A 16,847-nucleotide genomic window follows, 5' to 3' on the forward strand; every position below is an offset into this window, starting at 1 on the left:
ACCACAAGTATTAGAGCAACACAACAGTATGAATCACATAATGAAGGGGTATGTGTTATGATTTATATTTTGCAGGATTCATTTGAATCCTCTGTGTCAGGAACAGGATCAGGGCATTTTTGAGCATCATCTCCAGAGCTGAACTCAGTTCTGGGCCCTTCACTTTAGAGAGGACATTGAGGTGCTGGAGCATTTCCAGAGAAGGGCAACAAGGCTGGGGAAGGGTCTAGAAAACCTGTGTTATGAGGAAGGGTGGAGGGAGCTGGATTTGTTCAGCCTCAAGGAGGCTCAGGGGCAACCTCATCGCTGCAGTGAGGTGGGTACCGGTCTCTTGAGGTGAGAGGACCAGAGGAAACGAACCTTAAGCTGAGACAAGGGAGACCAGACAGACTAGACATTAGACAAAAAAAATTGTCACTGTTCTGGTGGCCGGGTATTGGAACAGGTTGCCCAGGGATGTGGTGGAGTCCCACCCCTGGAGGTGCTTAAGGGAGGTGGATGATGTGGCTCGTGGTTACAGCGCTGGGCGGATGGTTGGACTGGGTGATGCCGAGGGCTCTTCCAACCCTGATCATCCTATGGCTCTAACCAGATGGTCTTCAGGCTCCTTTCCCACCCAAACCATTCCATGTCTGTACGATTTATTTCACTTCCCAGAGCACAGCCCCTTGCTCAATGACTAACCCAGGCATTTCTATGATCATATCCATGCACTGCAGGCGCTCGGACAAGATCAGAGGCGTTTTATCTCCCATTTTCCCGATTCCGCATGTCCCGCCTCCCGCACCGCAATCCCCGCGCCCGCAGCGCCCTCCCGTGGCGGCGGCGGGGACCGCGCCGGAGGTCCCGCCCGTCCCAAAGATCCCGCCCGTGCCGGAGATCTCGGAGAGCTCGCCCAGCTCAGAGATCCCGGAGATTCCGCGCGCTCCGGAGATCCCGCCCATCCCGGAGATCCCGCCCGCGTCGCCGCCGCCGCCGATGGGGGTGCCCGTGCCCCCCGGCTCCGGCGGCTCCGGCAGCAGGAGCGGCCCCCGGGGCGCGATGTAGCGGCCAGCAGCGCTTCGGCAGCTCAGCGGCCGCCTCGGTACCGGGGCGGAGCGGCCCAGCCCAGTGTGCTGCGGGGCCGAGGCGGGAGCGGCAGCACCGCGGAGGGAGCCCGGAGGCCGAGCCCCCCCGGCAGACCCGCGGGGGGACCGCGCGGCTTCAGCGGTTCGGTTCGGCTCGGCTCGGTTCGGCCCGGCCCGGCTCAGCCCGGCCCGGCCATGCCCGGGGGGCGGGACCAGCCTGCCCGGGGCCCGCGCCCGTTGGTGTCTCCCCCGGGCACCCCGCAGCGCGGCCCGGCCATGGCGCACCGCGGAGACGCCTCCCCATCCACCTCCCGGGACGGGCCGCAGGGCCGCCCGCGGCCGCCCGCGGAGAACACGGAGGACGTGGACAGGGCGAGCGAGCAGGTGCGGCGGATGGAGATGGACGATGGTACCGACGACGAGCGCAACAGGACGATCCGCCGGCAGTACCGCGAGCTCATCTCCGCCGTGCAGCGTAAGGCGGAGAGGCCGCGCCGGCCGGGCGGGGCCTGTGGGGAACTCCGGGCGGCTGGGACTGTGGGCATGTGCTTACATGGAAACTGGACTCCCAGGAAGCGTTTGTATGGAATCGCAGAATCGTGGAGTGGTGGGGAGGGGGTTAAAGATAACGCAGTTCCACCCCCTGCCATGAGCAGGGACACCTTCCACTATCCCACAGTCATCCAAGCCCTGTCCAACCTGGCCTTGGACACTTCCGGGGATGGGGCAGCCACAGCTTCTCTGCCCAACCTGTGCCAGGGCCTGCCCACCCTCACAGGCGAGAATTTCTTCCTAATACCTAATCAAAACCTAGTTTTCTTCAGTGTCAGGACATTTGCCCTTGTCTTGTTCCTGCATGCCCTTGTGAAAAGTGCCCCTTCTGCCTGTCCAGGGATAGCGAGGTTGTGTGGGATTCAGCTGCACTAACACACTGGTGCAGGGGAACTGTCAGCTTTGGACCTGGAGATGCACCAAAGTCCTTTAATTTTGCATTTATGGTGTCTGAGCTTTAGTTTGAAACTGCAGGTACCAGTATGTGCCTGGACTAGAAAGTTATTATTGGGCTTTCCAGAAAGTGCTGTGGGAGTTTTAGCATCTCCAGAAAGTGCCGTTGGAGTTTTAGCATCTCCCTAGGCAGATATGCTGGTCCTTCTCCTGTGTGTGTTTGGATTGTGCTGGTTCTCTCCCAAAATCATGGGTGATGATTGTGTCAGTAGCACTGCCAAGTTCAGCAACGTGTGTTTGTTGTTTTTGAATACTTGATAAAATTCCGGGATTGGTTTACAACGTAACCCAACACAGTGTATTGTGATCCAGTCTGTGTGTTTATAGAAGTAACCAAGCGTGTAGTTTCAGGAGTTGATTTGTTCCTTTCATGAAAATCCCTCATAATTTACAGTTTTCTGTATGTTATTTATCCTGTGTGGTAGCTGCTTTGACACTGATGCAGGTGTTTTACTGGAACCAAAAGGAATCTGGTTTGGAAAGAGTTTAAAGCTCATGTTTTTTCCATCCCACTTCCACTATCCCAGGTTGCTCCAAGCCCCTTCCACCCTGGCCTTGAACCCTTCCAGGGATGGGGCAGTCATCCTTGCTAACATAAATTCAACCATACAAATCCTACACCATTGAAGTACCTGGAAAATTGTTCCTTCAGACTTACTTAATGCATAAGCATTAGTAAAAATGGAGCCTACATCATCCTGGAATTAATGTGCTATTTATTCTGCATTTTTGTGTGTATGATGGGCAATGAAGCAGCTAAGTTTGATTAGGTTCTGAGTTTGTATTTGGTTTGTGTGGCCAGGTTTTGGTAGCAGGGGGGCTATGGATTTGAGAAGCTTCCAGAAGCTTCCCCCATGTCTGCCAGAGCCAAAAGGGACCTGCTCCTGGCCAAGGCTCAGCCCATCAGTGATGGCAGTAACACCTCTGTGATAACATATTTAAGAAGGAAAAAAAATAATTGTGCAGCAGTAATTTTGGCCAGGGAGGAGAGGAGTGAGAATATGTGAGAGAAGCAACCACACAGACCCCCAGTTGTGACACCACGAGAAGTCTGCACTGGAGCTGGGTCCTGGCAGGGACCTGTGGAGAGAGGAGCCCCTCCTGGCACTGCCTGTTCCTGAAGGTCTGCACCCTGTGGAAAGGGATCCACGCTGGAGCAGTTTGTGAAGAACTATTGCCCCTGGAATGGGCTCATGCTGGAGAAGTTGGTGGAGGACTGTCTCCCAGGGGAGTGACCCCAGGCTGGAGCAGGGGGAGAAGGGCTCCTATCCCTAAGGATGAACCAGTGGCAGAAACAACATGTGATGAATTGACTGTAACACGCATTTCTCATCTCCTTGCACCACTGGAGAGGAGGAAGTAGGGAATCGGGAATAAAGTGAAGCCCTAGAAGGAGGGGAGGGATGGGGAGATGGTCTTTTTAAAATCTGTTTTATTTCTTATTGCCCAGCTCTGATTTTGTTTGATAAATTCCACCAATTTCCCCACATCAAACCTGTTGTGCCCATGGCAGTAACTGCTGAGGGATCTCTCCCTGTCTTTATCTCAACCCCATCCAATTGAGGAGGGGAGTGATAGAGCTTTGGTGGGCACCAGTCAGAGTCAAACAAATACAGTATTTCTTAATGCTTCTATGTTTAAGTAATTTAGGATTTCATAGGTGTCTTTTCCCTCTAGAAAATCGTGAGGAGATGCTCAGTTCAAAAAGCAACAGGCTGACAGAAGCTTTGGAGGAAGCCAATAAACTCTTTGATGGAGGTAAAACAAATTCTGTCATCTTTATTCAAGGTGTTTGGCCAAGTGTGATGCCTTATAAACAAGAGAGTGAAGCTGAGATCCAAGTACTTTATCAGAAGTTTTATATAATTTAAAATAGATACATTTAGTTGAAGATTGAGTAAGTTGGTATGAAAAAATAAATATTCCTGTTTAGAAATACTCCTTTATTTTGACAAGTACACGTAAATGATATCAGTGTAGAGAGGTTCATTTTACTTGAAGTAGAAATCATATTGATAAAAATGCATTTATTCTTGAAGTTAATTTGTTATTTTCCCATGTTTTGTCAGTGTCACTCCTGTTCCCTCTCCTTTTTTTTTAATGCAAATATTATTATAAGGATTACATAAGTAAGTGCATTGGAGGTCATTGTAGTAAAATGATTTACAAAGCTCTAATGACAGAATAGTCCTTATGCTGAATTTTATTATTATATTTTTTGACGATTGCATATTAGCATAAAATCTTTTCTGTCACAGTTTGCCGTGCACGAGAGGCTGCTCTGGATGCCCAGTTTCTGGTCTTAGCATCCAATCTAGGGAAGGAGAAGGCCAATGAGTTACACTCTGAGATGACATCATTTGATTCAGCAGCATTTGCAGAAGACTTGGTAAGTTCCAGGCTCTGAATTTGTCAACAGTTTTTCTGGAGGTTTGCCCTGTTTGCTACAGAATCATAAAGCAAAAGCCTGAGATTGTCAGGCAATACTTGGCAGTTCTGATAGAATTGAATGCTCTTCCTATGAATTTCTTTGATTAACTTTCTTTATCTGGTTGGTGGTGTTAATTGCTTTAAACTATGTATTAAGCACTTCCAGTAGGGGAAAATGTAACTTAAAATGCAGACGCCCCCCAGCATTATTGCACTGCTGCTTCTTTATCACTCTTCAGTCAGTTTATGCTCTTAAGGTCGTCTGCACATTTTTTAGAGTCACTCTTTTGTAGTTTCTCAGTAGCTAAGTAGTTTCTTTATGCTGTCTCCTGTTTTCTGTGATTTTGGATAGAGTTCTTAAGGTGCTGTATCACTGACAGCATGTTGGGTGACCTGAGTGCTTTTAGACTCAGCATGTTTGTCTCTTTGTGCTGTGGCTGGGTGGAAGAGCCGGTTCAGAATGGCTTTTATGCAGGCTGTTGGGGTTTTTTCCTACTTGGAAATTTTCCCTTATGTTACAGCAGATCAATAAGGAATCTGAGTCTTTGGTCAAGTCTAGATCTCTGAAATATAAAACCCCATTGACTTCTGTTGTTTTATTGATGTTTTTCCTGGGTTAGTCTGGACTGGTGGATGCAGGGATAGGCTGAAGAAGTTGTTCTGTGGTATTTGAGGGGCTGGGCTTCCTGAGAAGTGTCACCATGAATGGTTTATCTCTAAGTGAATTTTAATTGCAGCTCTTTTTCGTTTGTAGCTGACAGCTATGGGTATCAATCGCACTGAGGGAGAAGAAAATGACAGTGAACCTGGTGGGTTTTTACCCAGTGATGCCTGGGACAAACTGGGAGATGAAGCACTAAAGCACTTTAGAAGAGCACCTACTTTTCACTATATGTAAGTGTCTTTAAGGAAATACTATACACTGCAGCACAAGGTAGTCAATCCATATACTCTGATTAACTTCTTAACTAGATTTAAGAAAAGTAGTTTGGAAGTTTTCAATCTATAAAGAAAGTTGGAGTAATTGCATCAAATTTTCTACATGGGTTGATAGCTCTGGATATGAGTCTGCCAATATACTGGGAACAACTTTTGGGGTTGGTTCTTTCCAGAAGTCTCTGAATCTTTAGGTATCAGCCATTACACTTTTCCCAGCAGATCCACTGCTCAGTGTATAGACTTCTAAGCATACAGTGTGTCCTAGTTCAGCAGGAGGGACCAGTTATTACTGTGTGGGGGTGATCAAAGGTGTGTATTCCACCCCCTCTATTCATTTCCCAAGGACAATGGACCATTAGCAGGGAGCCATTAGCACCTTTACACCCAGCCTGGGGGGGCGTGGCTGCTAATGGGCCATCAACAGTTCAGGGATACCCCATGACTCCCAGAGTCAATCACCCATTGTGTGAGTCCCCGGCCTGGGGGAGGGACTGGGTGCTCCCTGAGGGTACATAAGTGGTGGGTAAGAAGACCTTGGGAACCACTTGTTGGATCCAGAGGAGCAGCAGGATCTTGACAGGAGACCACCACTCTGGACCAGACTGCAGCCATCACCTGCACCAACAGGTTTTTTCCACTTCCTTTTGCTTTGGACTTGGGGGAACCACACGGGTCTCAGCACAAGGGCTAACAAACCCCTTAGGGTTTGTGCCCCAGGACACTGGGTTATACTCCTGGGTTTTGTGAGTTAAAACCAATTTCTCCTGGTGCCATTGTATTTATTGTAATATTATTATTAAATTGTAGCTCTGACTTATAATCTCTCTCATGTTGAGTTCATTTCCCCTGCTGGTTTACCTTTAAACCAGCACACAGTGTAAACCAGATTCCATGTATGTGTTCTTTGTATTTTGGGTAGGTTGGGATCTTTCAAATCTGATCCTCCTGTAGCAAGGCAGAGGATTGAGAGGCAGAAAAAAGCTTCAAGAGGAGAAGCAAAACGAGCAATGCCTGCTCAGGTTTGTAAAGTGTTAATGAACCATTTCTTCTGGCTTAGTTATTACTAGTGACTTCTAAATCTTTCTGTTTGGGTTTTGTAATTACAAACCATTAGTGACATCCCACCCTTAAGGGGGAGGGAGCTGCCAAGATTCATAGATTCTTGTGCTGTTCTTATTTGTGATTTAAACCCAGGAGCCAAACAAGGACATTTGTCCCAGAGAAGTGCTGCCCTACCTCTGTATTTTTTTTCACAGTGTGTTGTTAACAACAATCCTTGATTGTTACTGCAAGCAATCTGTGGTTGGCTCCACAGCCATCCACCTGTATTTGAAACACACACATCAGCCCTTTCTGGGCCTCTGCAGTACTCTGCCTTCATTATTAGGCTTCCTGATTTGTGTGGACTGCAATGTTTCACTGAGTGGAAGGACATAGGATTTACAGACTAATTTCATGTTCAGAAATAGGATTTACAGACTGATTTTTCAAGTTCAAATGCCCTTACTTGCTTTGATGTCTGGGGCTTTAAAAGGAAACAAAATAGAAACTTCTTTACCTTGCAAGGGGTTCTATATTAATTTAAAAAGTGTCTAACAGAGTGTGGCATTTGCCCTGGAATGTGGTTAACAGCAGTTAATTCGGTCTCTTAACCACTATTTTTTCTGCCTTCTGTTTCCCTCTTATTTCTGTGATATACTGGCAGAAAGGCAAGAGCCTGGGAGCACTTAGAGACTTCACATCTGAAATTTCAAAAACATAAACCATGTTGCTCTAGGGAAGCTCAGGCTGTGATAATGCCAGGACATAGACACAAAAGCTTGATTATTGTCTCCTAAAATATTTAATAGTAATTCAAATAGTGATAGAAAGGATTGTTACACTCTTTACTGTGAAGAAGAGAAGCTGCAGGGTTTCCCAGTTGCTTATAAATTACCTTCTGCATTAACCTCACAGATTGTATCACTGTGTAACCAAATTCCACAGGTCTGTGGAACAGTAAATGTAGCCTTTAATGGGCTCGAAACATCCAAGGCATGGCCTTTCAGCTTGATATTGTAAGATAGGAATTAAACCCTAAAGCTCTTTGCAGGTTGGCTCATATTTTCATGAGTGTGTTTGTAGTGGTGCATGTAGGGAGAAAAATTCAACTTTTATGTTCTGTGTTCATAAAAGGCCCTTTGCATATTCTTGTAATACAACAGTGGGTATTTGAGGTGAATCTCTGTTTGTTTTTCCCAGTTAAAAAAAATGGAGGAAACTCATGAGGAAGCTACAGAAAAAGAAGTAGAGAGGATCTTGGGAATATTGCAAACTCTTTTTGAAAATGATCGTAAGTATGATGAAGTTAAGCATTAATTGGAGGAAATGAATATTCTCTTTTCCAGTCAGGAGTGGTTAAACTGCAGAGACAAAATGAGGTGAAGCTTGCAAGTAGAAATCTTTGTGTCAAAGCACATACACCAACTATGTATTTTTTATGAACGCTCATTAGTGGCTGTTTGACTGCAAAGTAGATGTAAATCCTCTCTCACTGATGAGAGCCTGCCATTTTTTAGAAGGCAATCCAATAGTCACTGCATATGGATCTGTGTGGGGGAAAAGATGGAAGAAAATAATACACTTTATAGAGCATTTGTTTGTTTCCTTCACAGCTGGGAATGCAGCATCGTAAATAAATTGACAAACATTCTGTTGGCTTTTGAAGGGGGTGCTGGCTCTCTTGAAGTTTGTATCTTCATCTCTTAGGTCTGTGTACACCACCTGTTTGTTTGTTCTAACAAAGCCTTTTTTGTCTCCAGCTGATACACCCATTTCCTTCTTTGACTTTGTGATTGATCCAAACTCATTTGCACGCACGGTGGAAAACATGTTTCATGTGTCCTTCCTTGTAAGGGTAAGGCATGATCTTGAAATCTCACTCTATGTGTTGGAATTATCCAGAGATAAGCTGATTTTTTTTATGTCTTCAAGGTTGAAAAACTAGGATTTAAATATTAGGAATATTAATTTATTTTCTACAAACAGTCTGTGATATTTTGGTAATTGAACAAAAGCCAGGTTGACAGACTAATTTTTTTCTTAGATTTTTCTGCTGCAATCAATTTGCCAACAAAACAGTAGTGAAATTTTTTGCTGTCAATATGCTTTTCAAAAAAGATTTTGGCTCACATTTTAGATACAGAAAAATAGTCATAGAGTATAGAAGAGTTACTGAAGTTGTAGGAGAGGTTAGGGCAGGGTTTTATGTTCTTTTGGAATGTATAGGTTTGCACCTCAAACTATACTTAGTTTGTCTAATAAAACTAATTTTAGAAAAGACAAAAACTGACAAAGATACTGTGACTAAATTCAGGTTTATAGTAAATAGTGATACGAATGTTTAATCATTACTAATGATTTTAATAAAGCAAAACTTTCATAATCCACTGTCACCTACTGTTCTATATGGGCTGCATTCTTCATGAATAAGTACTATATTTAAATAGTTTCTTATTGAGTGTGCCAGTGAAGATTCTTTATCAATACATATAACTGTTTATGATTATGTAGTAAGTAAGAATACGAAATCCCAGTGCATAATCCTACCTGGATACCTCTGACTTTACATCCCACTGTCTTTTAGGATGGTCTCGCAGAAATTAAGCTGGATGAGGATGGATTGCCAGTAATAGGTAAAATCAGCTTTCAAAGGCCCTGATTGTTATTTCTTACAACATCACATGTTCACAAAGTCTTAGGTATATTTTTAGCTGGGGATATGCAGCGAATGTAATTGAAGGCATGAAGAGATTTATGATGAGCTGAAAGGATTGAGTCTTTTCAAATATCAATATTTGAAAAAAGACCATTATGCTCTTTTATACAAATTAATTCTGTTAATAGAAATCAAAGGTTATTACCTTCCCTGTCAAGTCACATTTTTGCTAATAACTACATGAACATTGTTACGCTTTGCTAAAAAAAGCAATTCTTTGTGTGCAAGAAGTCTTGTTGTCTCTCTTGAGTTGGGAACTGCTGCAGCTTCAAAACAGTTGGAAGGGAAATGCCATGCTGCACACGAGGGCCTTGGCTTTCATTCCTACAGGATATCAATGGGCTTTGGTGGGATTTCATAAGGAATGAAATACTTCAGTCTTTGTGGGACTCTGAAAAGTGTTAGTTTATACATTTTTAGGAGTTGAGAGTAAGGAAATACCTTAAGCAGTGTATGGCACAGGCTGTTGATAGAGACTGGGTGGAACATGCAGAATGGGTTTGATTTTTGTGGAGCTTTTGTGTTCCTGGTGGAAAGTGATGTTGCAAGTGTAAATACTGAAAATACTTTATTTTGAGCAGAGCCTACAAAATCCAGGAAGGGAGTGGATTCTAACCAGGAACCTGGAAAAAGGAACCAAGTGATCATATCTCTGACCCAGCAGGAATGGAAGGTACCACAGAGACCATTTGATACTTTGGATTAATTCTTTTTTTCTCATCGTAAGAATGCATCTGAGAGCTGTTCCTGTGTACATGATCATTGCATTTGACCTTATGATCATAAATCTAATGTGTGTTTTTAACTGCAAGAAAACTGAGAATTGGGATCTCAGTGCCCTCTTTGATCCCTGAGGCCTGGTCAGTTTCCCTGCTCTTAACCGGTGTACTGACTTTTTCCTGTTCCTGTTTTATAGGAGGCTGGTGTAAATACAGGGTCTGTCTCTTCCCTTCCATGTATTGCTTCTGAAGGGGAAACTTTCCACACTATTTCCTCATTGTTTGCTGTTTGTAATAAACTTTAGAAGACAAAAAGTGGTTTTGAGCACATACAGCTCTTCTCCTTTGTCCCTTGCTCAGAATGTGCAGGAGAAACACAGTAATTGGAAATAGAAGTTTAGTGTCAAAATCTTCATTATTTGCTTGGTGGTAATTAAATTGAAACAGTTCAGCTCTCGTGTCTTACATGCTGCTGTCATCCCAACCAGGAGATCATAGAAGACTTCGAAATAACAGAAGCCATGATTAGCCCTCCTTGTCAGAGCAATGAAGAGGAAATGGAGACAGAATAATTGTTCAAGTAAGTTCTTTTAATAAATCAAACTCAGTAAGTTCCTTATGCACATGGAAGAACTACAGGGGAACTACGTGTGGCTTAAAAGTGTAGAAGAACCATAAGCAGGGTGACTGTGTAACATCTGGACCATGGCTGTGTTCTTGCTCTGTTCAGGGAACAAAACATCACCTAGTCTTGTATGCAGTAATTAACTGGGAATAAACCCTTCATTTTTACATTTGATGGTCAGTTAAGTGATAGACCAGTTAATTCTTTGACCTCCATGCTCAGAACGCAATGTTGGGAAGAATCACAGCTTAATTTTGTGTTTATTTTCTTTACTTATTGACAGCTGAGTTGTTAATGCAAGTTTGAAGAAGGACTTAAAGGGAACTGGGCTGTCTTCCCTTCCTGCTTTGTTGAACTTCTGTCAGTGATAGAACTGAATTCTTTTACTGTTGCAGTTTTGTAAATTCCAAATGTTGATGCATATTGTCTTACCATCTTACCTTTTTTTCTTCTACCCACTAGTGCCTAAAAGAAAATACTTTAGATTGTTTGCCTCAAAAATTGTTTATATGTATATATTGTGAAATAAATTTATTCTTACTGGAACGTCTGCACTTGTGTGTAAGCTGCTTTATTCAGAATCATGGAATGATTTGGGTGGGAAGGGACCTTAAATACCATCTTGTTCCTCCCCCTGCCATGGGCAGGGACACCTCCCACCAGCCCAGGTTGTTTCAAGCCCCATCCAGCCTGGCCTTCAACACTTCCAAGGATGGGGCAGCTACAGCTTCTCTGGGCAACCTGAGAAGAAGTTGAGACTTATCAGAGGGTTATTACCATATACTTTATTTATCCAGGCTTGTTTACTGCTTTAAATAGTTTATAGTTTACTGTCACCCATCAGCTTTTATCCTTCTCCCTTCCTTCCCCCCTTGTCCCTCCCTGGCACCAGTACCAAGTGGAATTTCCGTGGTTAACCTTCCCTGCTGGCATAATCTTGCTGTCCTACTTGATTCTGGGTGCTGAAGGGGAAACTGACAATGCTTGCTGTTCTTGCTTTTCTGGAAATTAAGGTTTGAGTTTGGAAATTTGGTCCCGCTTACAGATAGGAATTCCCCTGTCCATTTTTCCAAACTCCACCTGTATTTGATTGGTAACTTAGGCAGGCCAGCACTATGGGCCCACATTATTTTATTTAAAATGAATAAAATCAAGCTCCATTTCTAGAAAACTGGAGGAGCATCGCCTCGAGTTGAGAAAAGTACACGGGCGTGCAAGATTTTATGTTCTTTTTGAATCCTTAGCTTTGTGCTTCAAAATACAGTTTGAACTTTAGAATTTTAATTAATTAAAATCAACTTTCTAAATTAAAAAATGGTAGAAAAGACAAAGTTCCATTGTCTGAATTTGAGGATTATACCAAAAGGTGATGTGGTTATTTCTTCCCTCCTTTTGGAAGGCTCAGAGGGGCACCCGGAGTGCTGTGGGGACACTGTTAGGGGTTGTTTGGGGGTGTCAAGGGGTGTTTGTGGGGTGGTTGTGGAGTGTCGGGGGTGTCTGTGCTGAGGAGCCCTCAGGCTGGCGCGGAGCGGTGCGGGCTGTGCTGCTGCTGCGGGCCCGGCCCTGCGGGGGCGCCGCGGGGCCGCCAGCGACATGGCCGCCGCCGGGGCCGTGGTGGAGTACAAGGGCTGGAAGCAGGGACGCAGCTGCGGCTACTGCGGGTCGGAGCGGGGCAAGGTGTCGGCGGGTGAGCGGAGCGGGCCGGGCCGGGGGCGCTGAGGGGGCTCCGCGCTGGGGGGAATCCGCTCTGAGGCGGCTCCGCTCCCGCCCTGCCCGCGCCCAACATGGCGGCGCCGCCGCTTCCTGCGCGCGCCGCCCGCGCGCTGCCCGCGGCCAAGATGGCGGCGCGCGGGGGCCGCGGCCGGGCCGGGGCGAGGCCCTGAGGAGGCAGCGGCGATGGCGGCGGGAGGCGCCTCCCCGAGCATCGTGGAGTTCTTCGGCGGAGAGGATGGCTACCGCTGCGGATACTGCAGGAGCGACACCGGCAACCTGTCGCACGGTGCGGGGCAGAGGGAGGGCGGCGGGGACTGGGGGCGGCGGCGGGTCGGGGGCTGCCCCTGCCCGGCTGGAACAGCCCCTGCGGCCCAGTGGTTGTTACACAACTGAGCAGCAATTTCTGTGGTGCTCTCCTGGGTTATTCCCGGGAAAGGTGGGAGGTGGAGAGGTGAACTTTACGCGTGCACAGGCGGGGAAATGGAGTTGATTGCATCCCAGGGTTTGTGGTGGGTTTGGGGGGTTTGCACTTAATGGGGGTGTTGAAATCAGTAATTAGGACGTTAACGAATGTGCCAAATCCTTGAAAGACATCTGTGCATGAGTGCCGCTGGCCACTCAGATCTGCAGTAATCACAGAAAGGCTTGGGTTGGAACGGACGCTAAAGATAATTTCAGTCCCACCCCAGCCATGGGCTGGGACACCTTCCACTATCCCAGGTTGCTCCAAGCCCTGTCCAACCTGGCCTTAGACACTTCCAGGGATAGTGCAGCCACAGCTTCTCTGGGCACCTGTGCCAGGGCCTGCCCACCCTCCCAGCCAGGAATTCCTTCCCAGTATTATATCTAATCCTGCCCTCTGGCAGTGCGAAGCCATTCCCTGTGTCCTGCCCCTCCATGCCCTTGTCCCAAATCCTTCTCCAGCTCTGTTGGAGCCCCTTTAGGCACTGGAAGGGGCTCTGAAATCTCCCCAGAGCCTTTTCATTTCCAAGCTGAACACCCCCAGCTCTCCCATCCCATCTCCTTATAGAACTTGTTTTATTTTAAAGCCCCTCTATGTTCAGTTCAGTGTTGCTGTGTTATTTATTTCAGGTATGTGGGCACATTCAATGACTGTTCAAGATTACCAGGATCTCATAGACAGAGGATGGCGAAGGTAAGTTGAAAAAGAAAATACAAAGCCATGTTGTCAGTTTCAGTATAACTTAGAATTCAGATTTAAAATTTAGGTCTGTGAAAACAGGTAGTTTCCATTAGTAATTGAAGTAGAATTATGTGTCCAGTGACTTTTTGTGATGTGACTCTGTCAGACAGTAAAAGATTTAATGAATGGTTTCTGGAAGGATAACACTGGATAGCAGAAAAGAGCTGAAGAACTTGCTTATGGACTTTTGTCATGTAATATTTTGATTTTAATAAAAAAGGTTCTTGCATTTGTTTTGTTGTATAAACAGCAACAAAAAAAATCAGTACATATTTATTGCTCTTTTCAGAAGTGGAAAATATGTCTACAAACCTATCATGAATCAAACATGTTGTCCTCAATACACCATAAGGTAAGAAGCTCAGAATATATTTCTGTAAGAGATTTGACCACTTCAAATACATTCCACCCTTTGTGTTTACTGCTGGAAATACATCTACTTTTGTCTACTTTTAGTGAGACTTTGGATAGTAAATATATGCTCTGGAGTTGTACATAGAGTCATCAGACTTTAGGATGTTTTCCTGTAAGGAACCTTGTCTGTAACCTACAAATGCTCCTTTAGTAGCATAAATAAGAGAGGCTTGCACTCTTATCTTGGTGATTATAGTGGTAAACTCTCAATGCATGCCATAAGGACTGAAATGCTGTACTAAACAACATAAATTTCATTACCTCAAAAGTGTTGATAAAATATTTGTCCACTTAATGTAGGCAAACTTAAGAAATAAGTAGAAATTACATATAAGTGTAATTTTTTAAGTCATTCCTTAAGATATGTGGTTTTTTTCCTGAAACAGTCTTTCACAAAAAGTCATCATCTTTTTAGGTGCCAGGCTTTGCATTTTCAGGCCTCCAAATCTCACAAGAAGGTTCTGAAGAAAATGTTGAAATTTATTTCCAAAGGAGATGTTTCAAAAGTAGCGAGTGAAGGTAAGAAACTCTTCGTGTTTGGAAACCAGAAGTGATGTTTGGGAGGAGGGTTAAATACCTGCTTGAGTGGTCAGATGGCAAATAGGCTTTGAATTTTGTGTATGGACTCCTGGGTGGGCCTTGTCTTTGCAGTGTTTTGCATCAAGACCACTTCAGTAGCCCAGAGGCCAAATCATGCAGGTCACTTGTGCTGTTGAAGATGTTTCCTTACTTTTTCCATAGACCAGCTTATTTTCCTGGGCACATTCCTATTTTCTATCTGGGTGTTGTAGAGAATTAGACCCAGTTTTAACTTCTGCTATAAAACTGGTAACCTGAAGAGGACTAAGCAGAACAGTTGGTGGCAGAGAAAAGGAAGAGTAAACAGAGAGGTTTTTCCCAGGTGATTGAACAGTCAGACTCCATTTATCCAGCACCAAACCCAACTATGCTCTGTTGTGTTTCTAAACCATTATAATTTGCCTTTTTTGTGTGTGTGTGGGCCGTTAGGTTTTTTTGGATCTTCCTCATTGTTTGGTTGCAGTTATGGCCCAAGGTTAATTGACTGTCCCATTTTAGTGGAGAAAATAAAACTGTTCCTAAAAATGAGGTGGTGTTCATAATTCGGGATGATAAAGGAAACTTACTTTTCAGACTGTTGCAAACACTTTTTTTTTTTTAAGAGGAGGCTCAGAGGTGACCTCAGCACTGTCTGGAACTCCCTGAAGGGAAGTTCTGGCCAGGTGGGGGTTGGTCTCTTCTCCCAGGCACTCAGCAATAGGACAAGGGGGCACGATGGGCTCAAGCTCTGCCAGGGGAAATTGAAGTTGGAGATCAGAAAAAACTTCTTTGCAGAGAGAGTGCTCAGGCATTGGAATGGGCTGCCCAGAGAGGGGGTGGATTCCCCATCCCTGGAGGTTTTTCAGCTGAAATTAGCAATGGCACTGAGTGCCATGATCTGGTAAAGGGACTGGAGTTGGACCAAGGGTTGGACTTGATGATCTCGGAGGTCTTTTCCAACCCAATCAGTTGTATGATTCTATCTGTTGGAAAAGACTTGTAATTTTGGAAGTGATTTAATATAGTATTAATTGTAATTAGGCCAAGTGTAAGTTGTGGTTACAGAGAGAAATTCACTCCTGTGTGTTTTAATTATCTCCAGAAGAGCCAATGGATTCCCACATAGAGGATGCGGCTGCGTGTGATTTTCCATGCAAAAGTGAGTCTCAAGTCAGTCAGTCTGAGCTGACTCCCTTGGCTGTGGATCACACTGAGAGGGTGGAGAACGAAGATAAGGACTCAGGGGAAACAAAAGAAGAGGTGACTGTGCAGAAGGTGGGATCGGATTCTCTCCAGCTCTGTGCAGACAAGGACACAACGGTCCCTGCAGAACCCTCACAGGCAGCTAAAGCTGCTCATGCACCTCCTAAGCCAGGTAGCCCCATTTCTGTAGCCATTGGAATATTCTGTCATGATTTCACATGTTGTTCAAGTCCTCCTTACCTTGCCTAGTGAATCAGTAATTGTTTCATTTTACTCCCAGTTTGTTCAATTACCACATATAAATTGAGAGGTGATGAGTTTTACTTGTTTTCTTAGTGTTTCCTGAAAGTTACATTGATTTTCATTACAAATTTTTTTCATTTTATTTTCATTATATATTTTTTTATTTTTATTTTTAGTTAAGCTATGGTGAGTACATAACTACAGCCAGTAGTTCTCTGTAAGCTCTTTAGATTGCAATCAGGTCAAGAATGATAGAATCCCATCAGACACTGGGATCAGTTCCCAGCTCAGGATGCTTTTGTGTGCAGAAGATGTACATCCCAGCTTTTCCTTCCTTCTGTGGGATGTTGTGTATTCTGGGATATGGTTAATGGATTCATAGATTATCTGAAATTGAAAGTTACTCATAAAGATCATCTTGTCCAACTCCCTGTTTGTCCAGGCTGGATACAGTTCTGGCTGATGCTGCAGGAATTCTGGTTACTGAGTTAGTCAGGGCTTAGCCTTGTTTCTTGTGCAGTGTCGAGAAACCAGTTTAAAGACCCATGAAAAACAGCCCAGATATTGTTTTTATATTTCTTAATTTCTGTAGGTTATTTTGTAATATAAACTCTGCTGTTTATGCCCTGTGAATAACTTAAGACTGCACTTTTCACACTTTCTCATAGAGTCTTTCTTTGCCACAGATCTAAGTAGCACTGGAAATAAATCTGTTGTGTTGTTATCTTGTAGACTTAAAGAAAATCATAAAAGTGACTTTAAAAAAAGCGCAGATTCTTTTGGTCCTCTCTAAAGAATGACAATTTCTGGGTGAGATTTCTCAGCTGATTGCAAGCTTTCTTAGTTTCAGATTTTGAGTAAGTTTAGATTAAAAAAGAAGTGTCACTAGAAGATTGGAAATTATGTAGGAATTTCTCCTTTTTGTCTTGCTGTGAACTTAATTTCATGTTAATTTCATGTTAATTTCTTG

At 44.4% G+C, this 16,847-nt stretch overlaps 2 protein-coding genes across 5 annotated transcripts in view; both read left to right on the forward strand.

The window, feature by feature from the left end:
- The first annotated feature begins 1,163 nt into the window (after positions 1–1,163).
- Positions 1,164–11,090, forward strand: NSMCE4A (NSE4 homolog A, SMC5-SMC6 complex component). Its single transcript, XM_071563986.1, has 11 exons — positions 1,164–1,542; positions 3,750–3,830; positions 4,331–4,461; positions 5,257–5,396; positions 6,361–6,460; positions 7,683–7,773; positions 8,243–8,337; positions 9,067–9,115; positions 9,780–9,871; positions 10,406–10,497; positions 10,826–11,090. The coding sequence occupies exons 1-10, from the start codon at positions 1,263–1,265 to the stop codon at positions 10,487–10,489; spliced, it is 1,143 nt and encodes a 380-aa protein (XP_071420087.1). The 5' UTR covers positions 1,164–1,262; the 3' UTR covers positions 10,490–10,497; positions 10,826–11,090.
- A 1,032-nt stretch (positions 11,091–12,122) lies between these two features.
- ATE1 (arginyltransferase 1) overlaps positions 12,123–16,847 on the forward strand; it is an 80,850-nt gene continuing 76,125 nt past the window's right edge. For 2 of the 4 annotated variants that reach the window (XM_071564432.1, XM_071564433.1), the window contains exons 1-5: positions 12,123–12,229; positions 13,348–13,411; positions 13,749–13,811; positions 14,289–14,392; positions 15,534–15,806. In XM_071564432.1, coding sequence (XP_071420533.1) covers positions 12,136–12,229; positions 13,348–13,411; positions 13,749–13,811; positions 14,289–14,392; positions 15,534–15,806 — 598 coding nt within the window. In that variant the 5' untranslated portion in view covers positions 12,123–12,135. Of the gene's footprint in view, positions 12,230–12,272; positions 12,542–13,347; positions 13,412–13,748; positions 13,812–14,288; positions 14,393–15,533; positions 15,807–16,847 lie in introns of those variants that run through there. The other 2 variants (XM_071564431.1, XM_071564428.1) reach the window with 2 other exon arrangements.

Source organism: Pithys albifrons, chromosome 9 (assembly GCF_047495875.1).
Source record: "Pithys albifrons albifrons isolate INPA30051 chromosome 9, PitAlb_v1, whole genome shotgun sequence".
NCBI lineage: Eukaryota > Metazoa > Chordata > Aves > Passeriformes > Thamnophilidae > Pithys > Pithys albifrons.

Coding starts and splice junctions, on each gene's coding strand:
- NSMCE4A (XM_071563986.1), top strand. CDS start 1,263: ATGCCCGGGGGGCGGGACCAGCCTGCCCGGGGCCCGCGCCCGTTGGTG. Junction 4,462..5,256: donor CAGCATTTGCAGAAGACTTG/GTAAGTTCCAGG, acceptor TTTCGTTTGTAG/CTGACAGCTATGGGTATCAA. Junction 9,116..9,779: donor GGATGGATTGCCAGTAATAG/GTAAAATCAGCT, acceptor TATTTTGAGCAG/AGCCTACAAAATCCAGGAAG.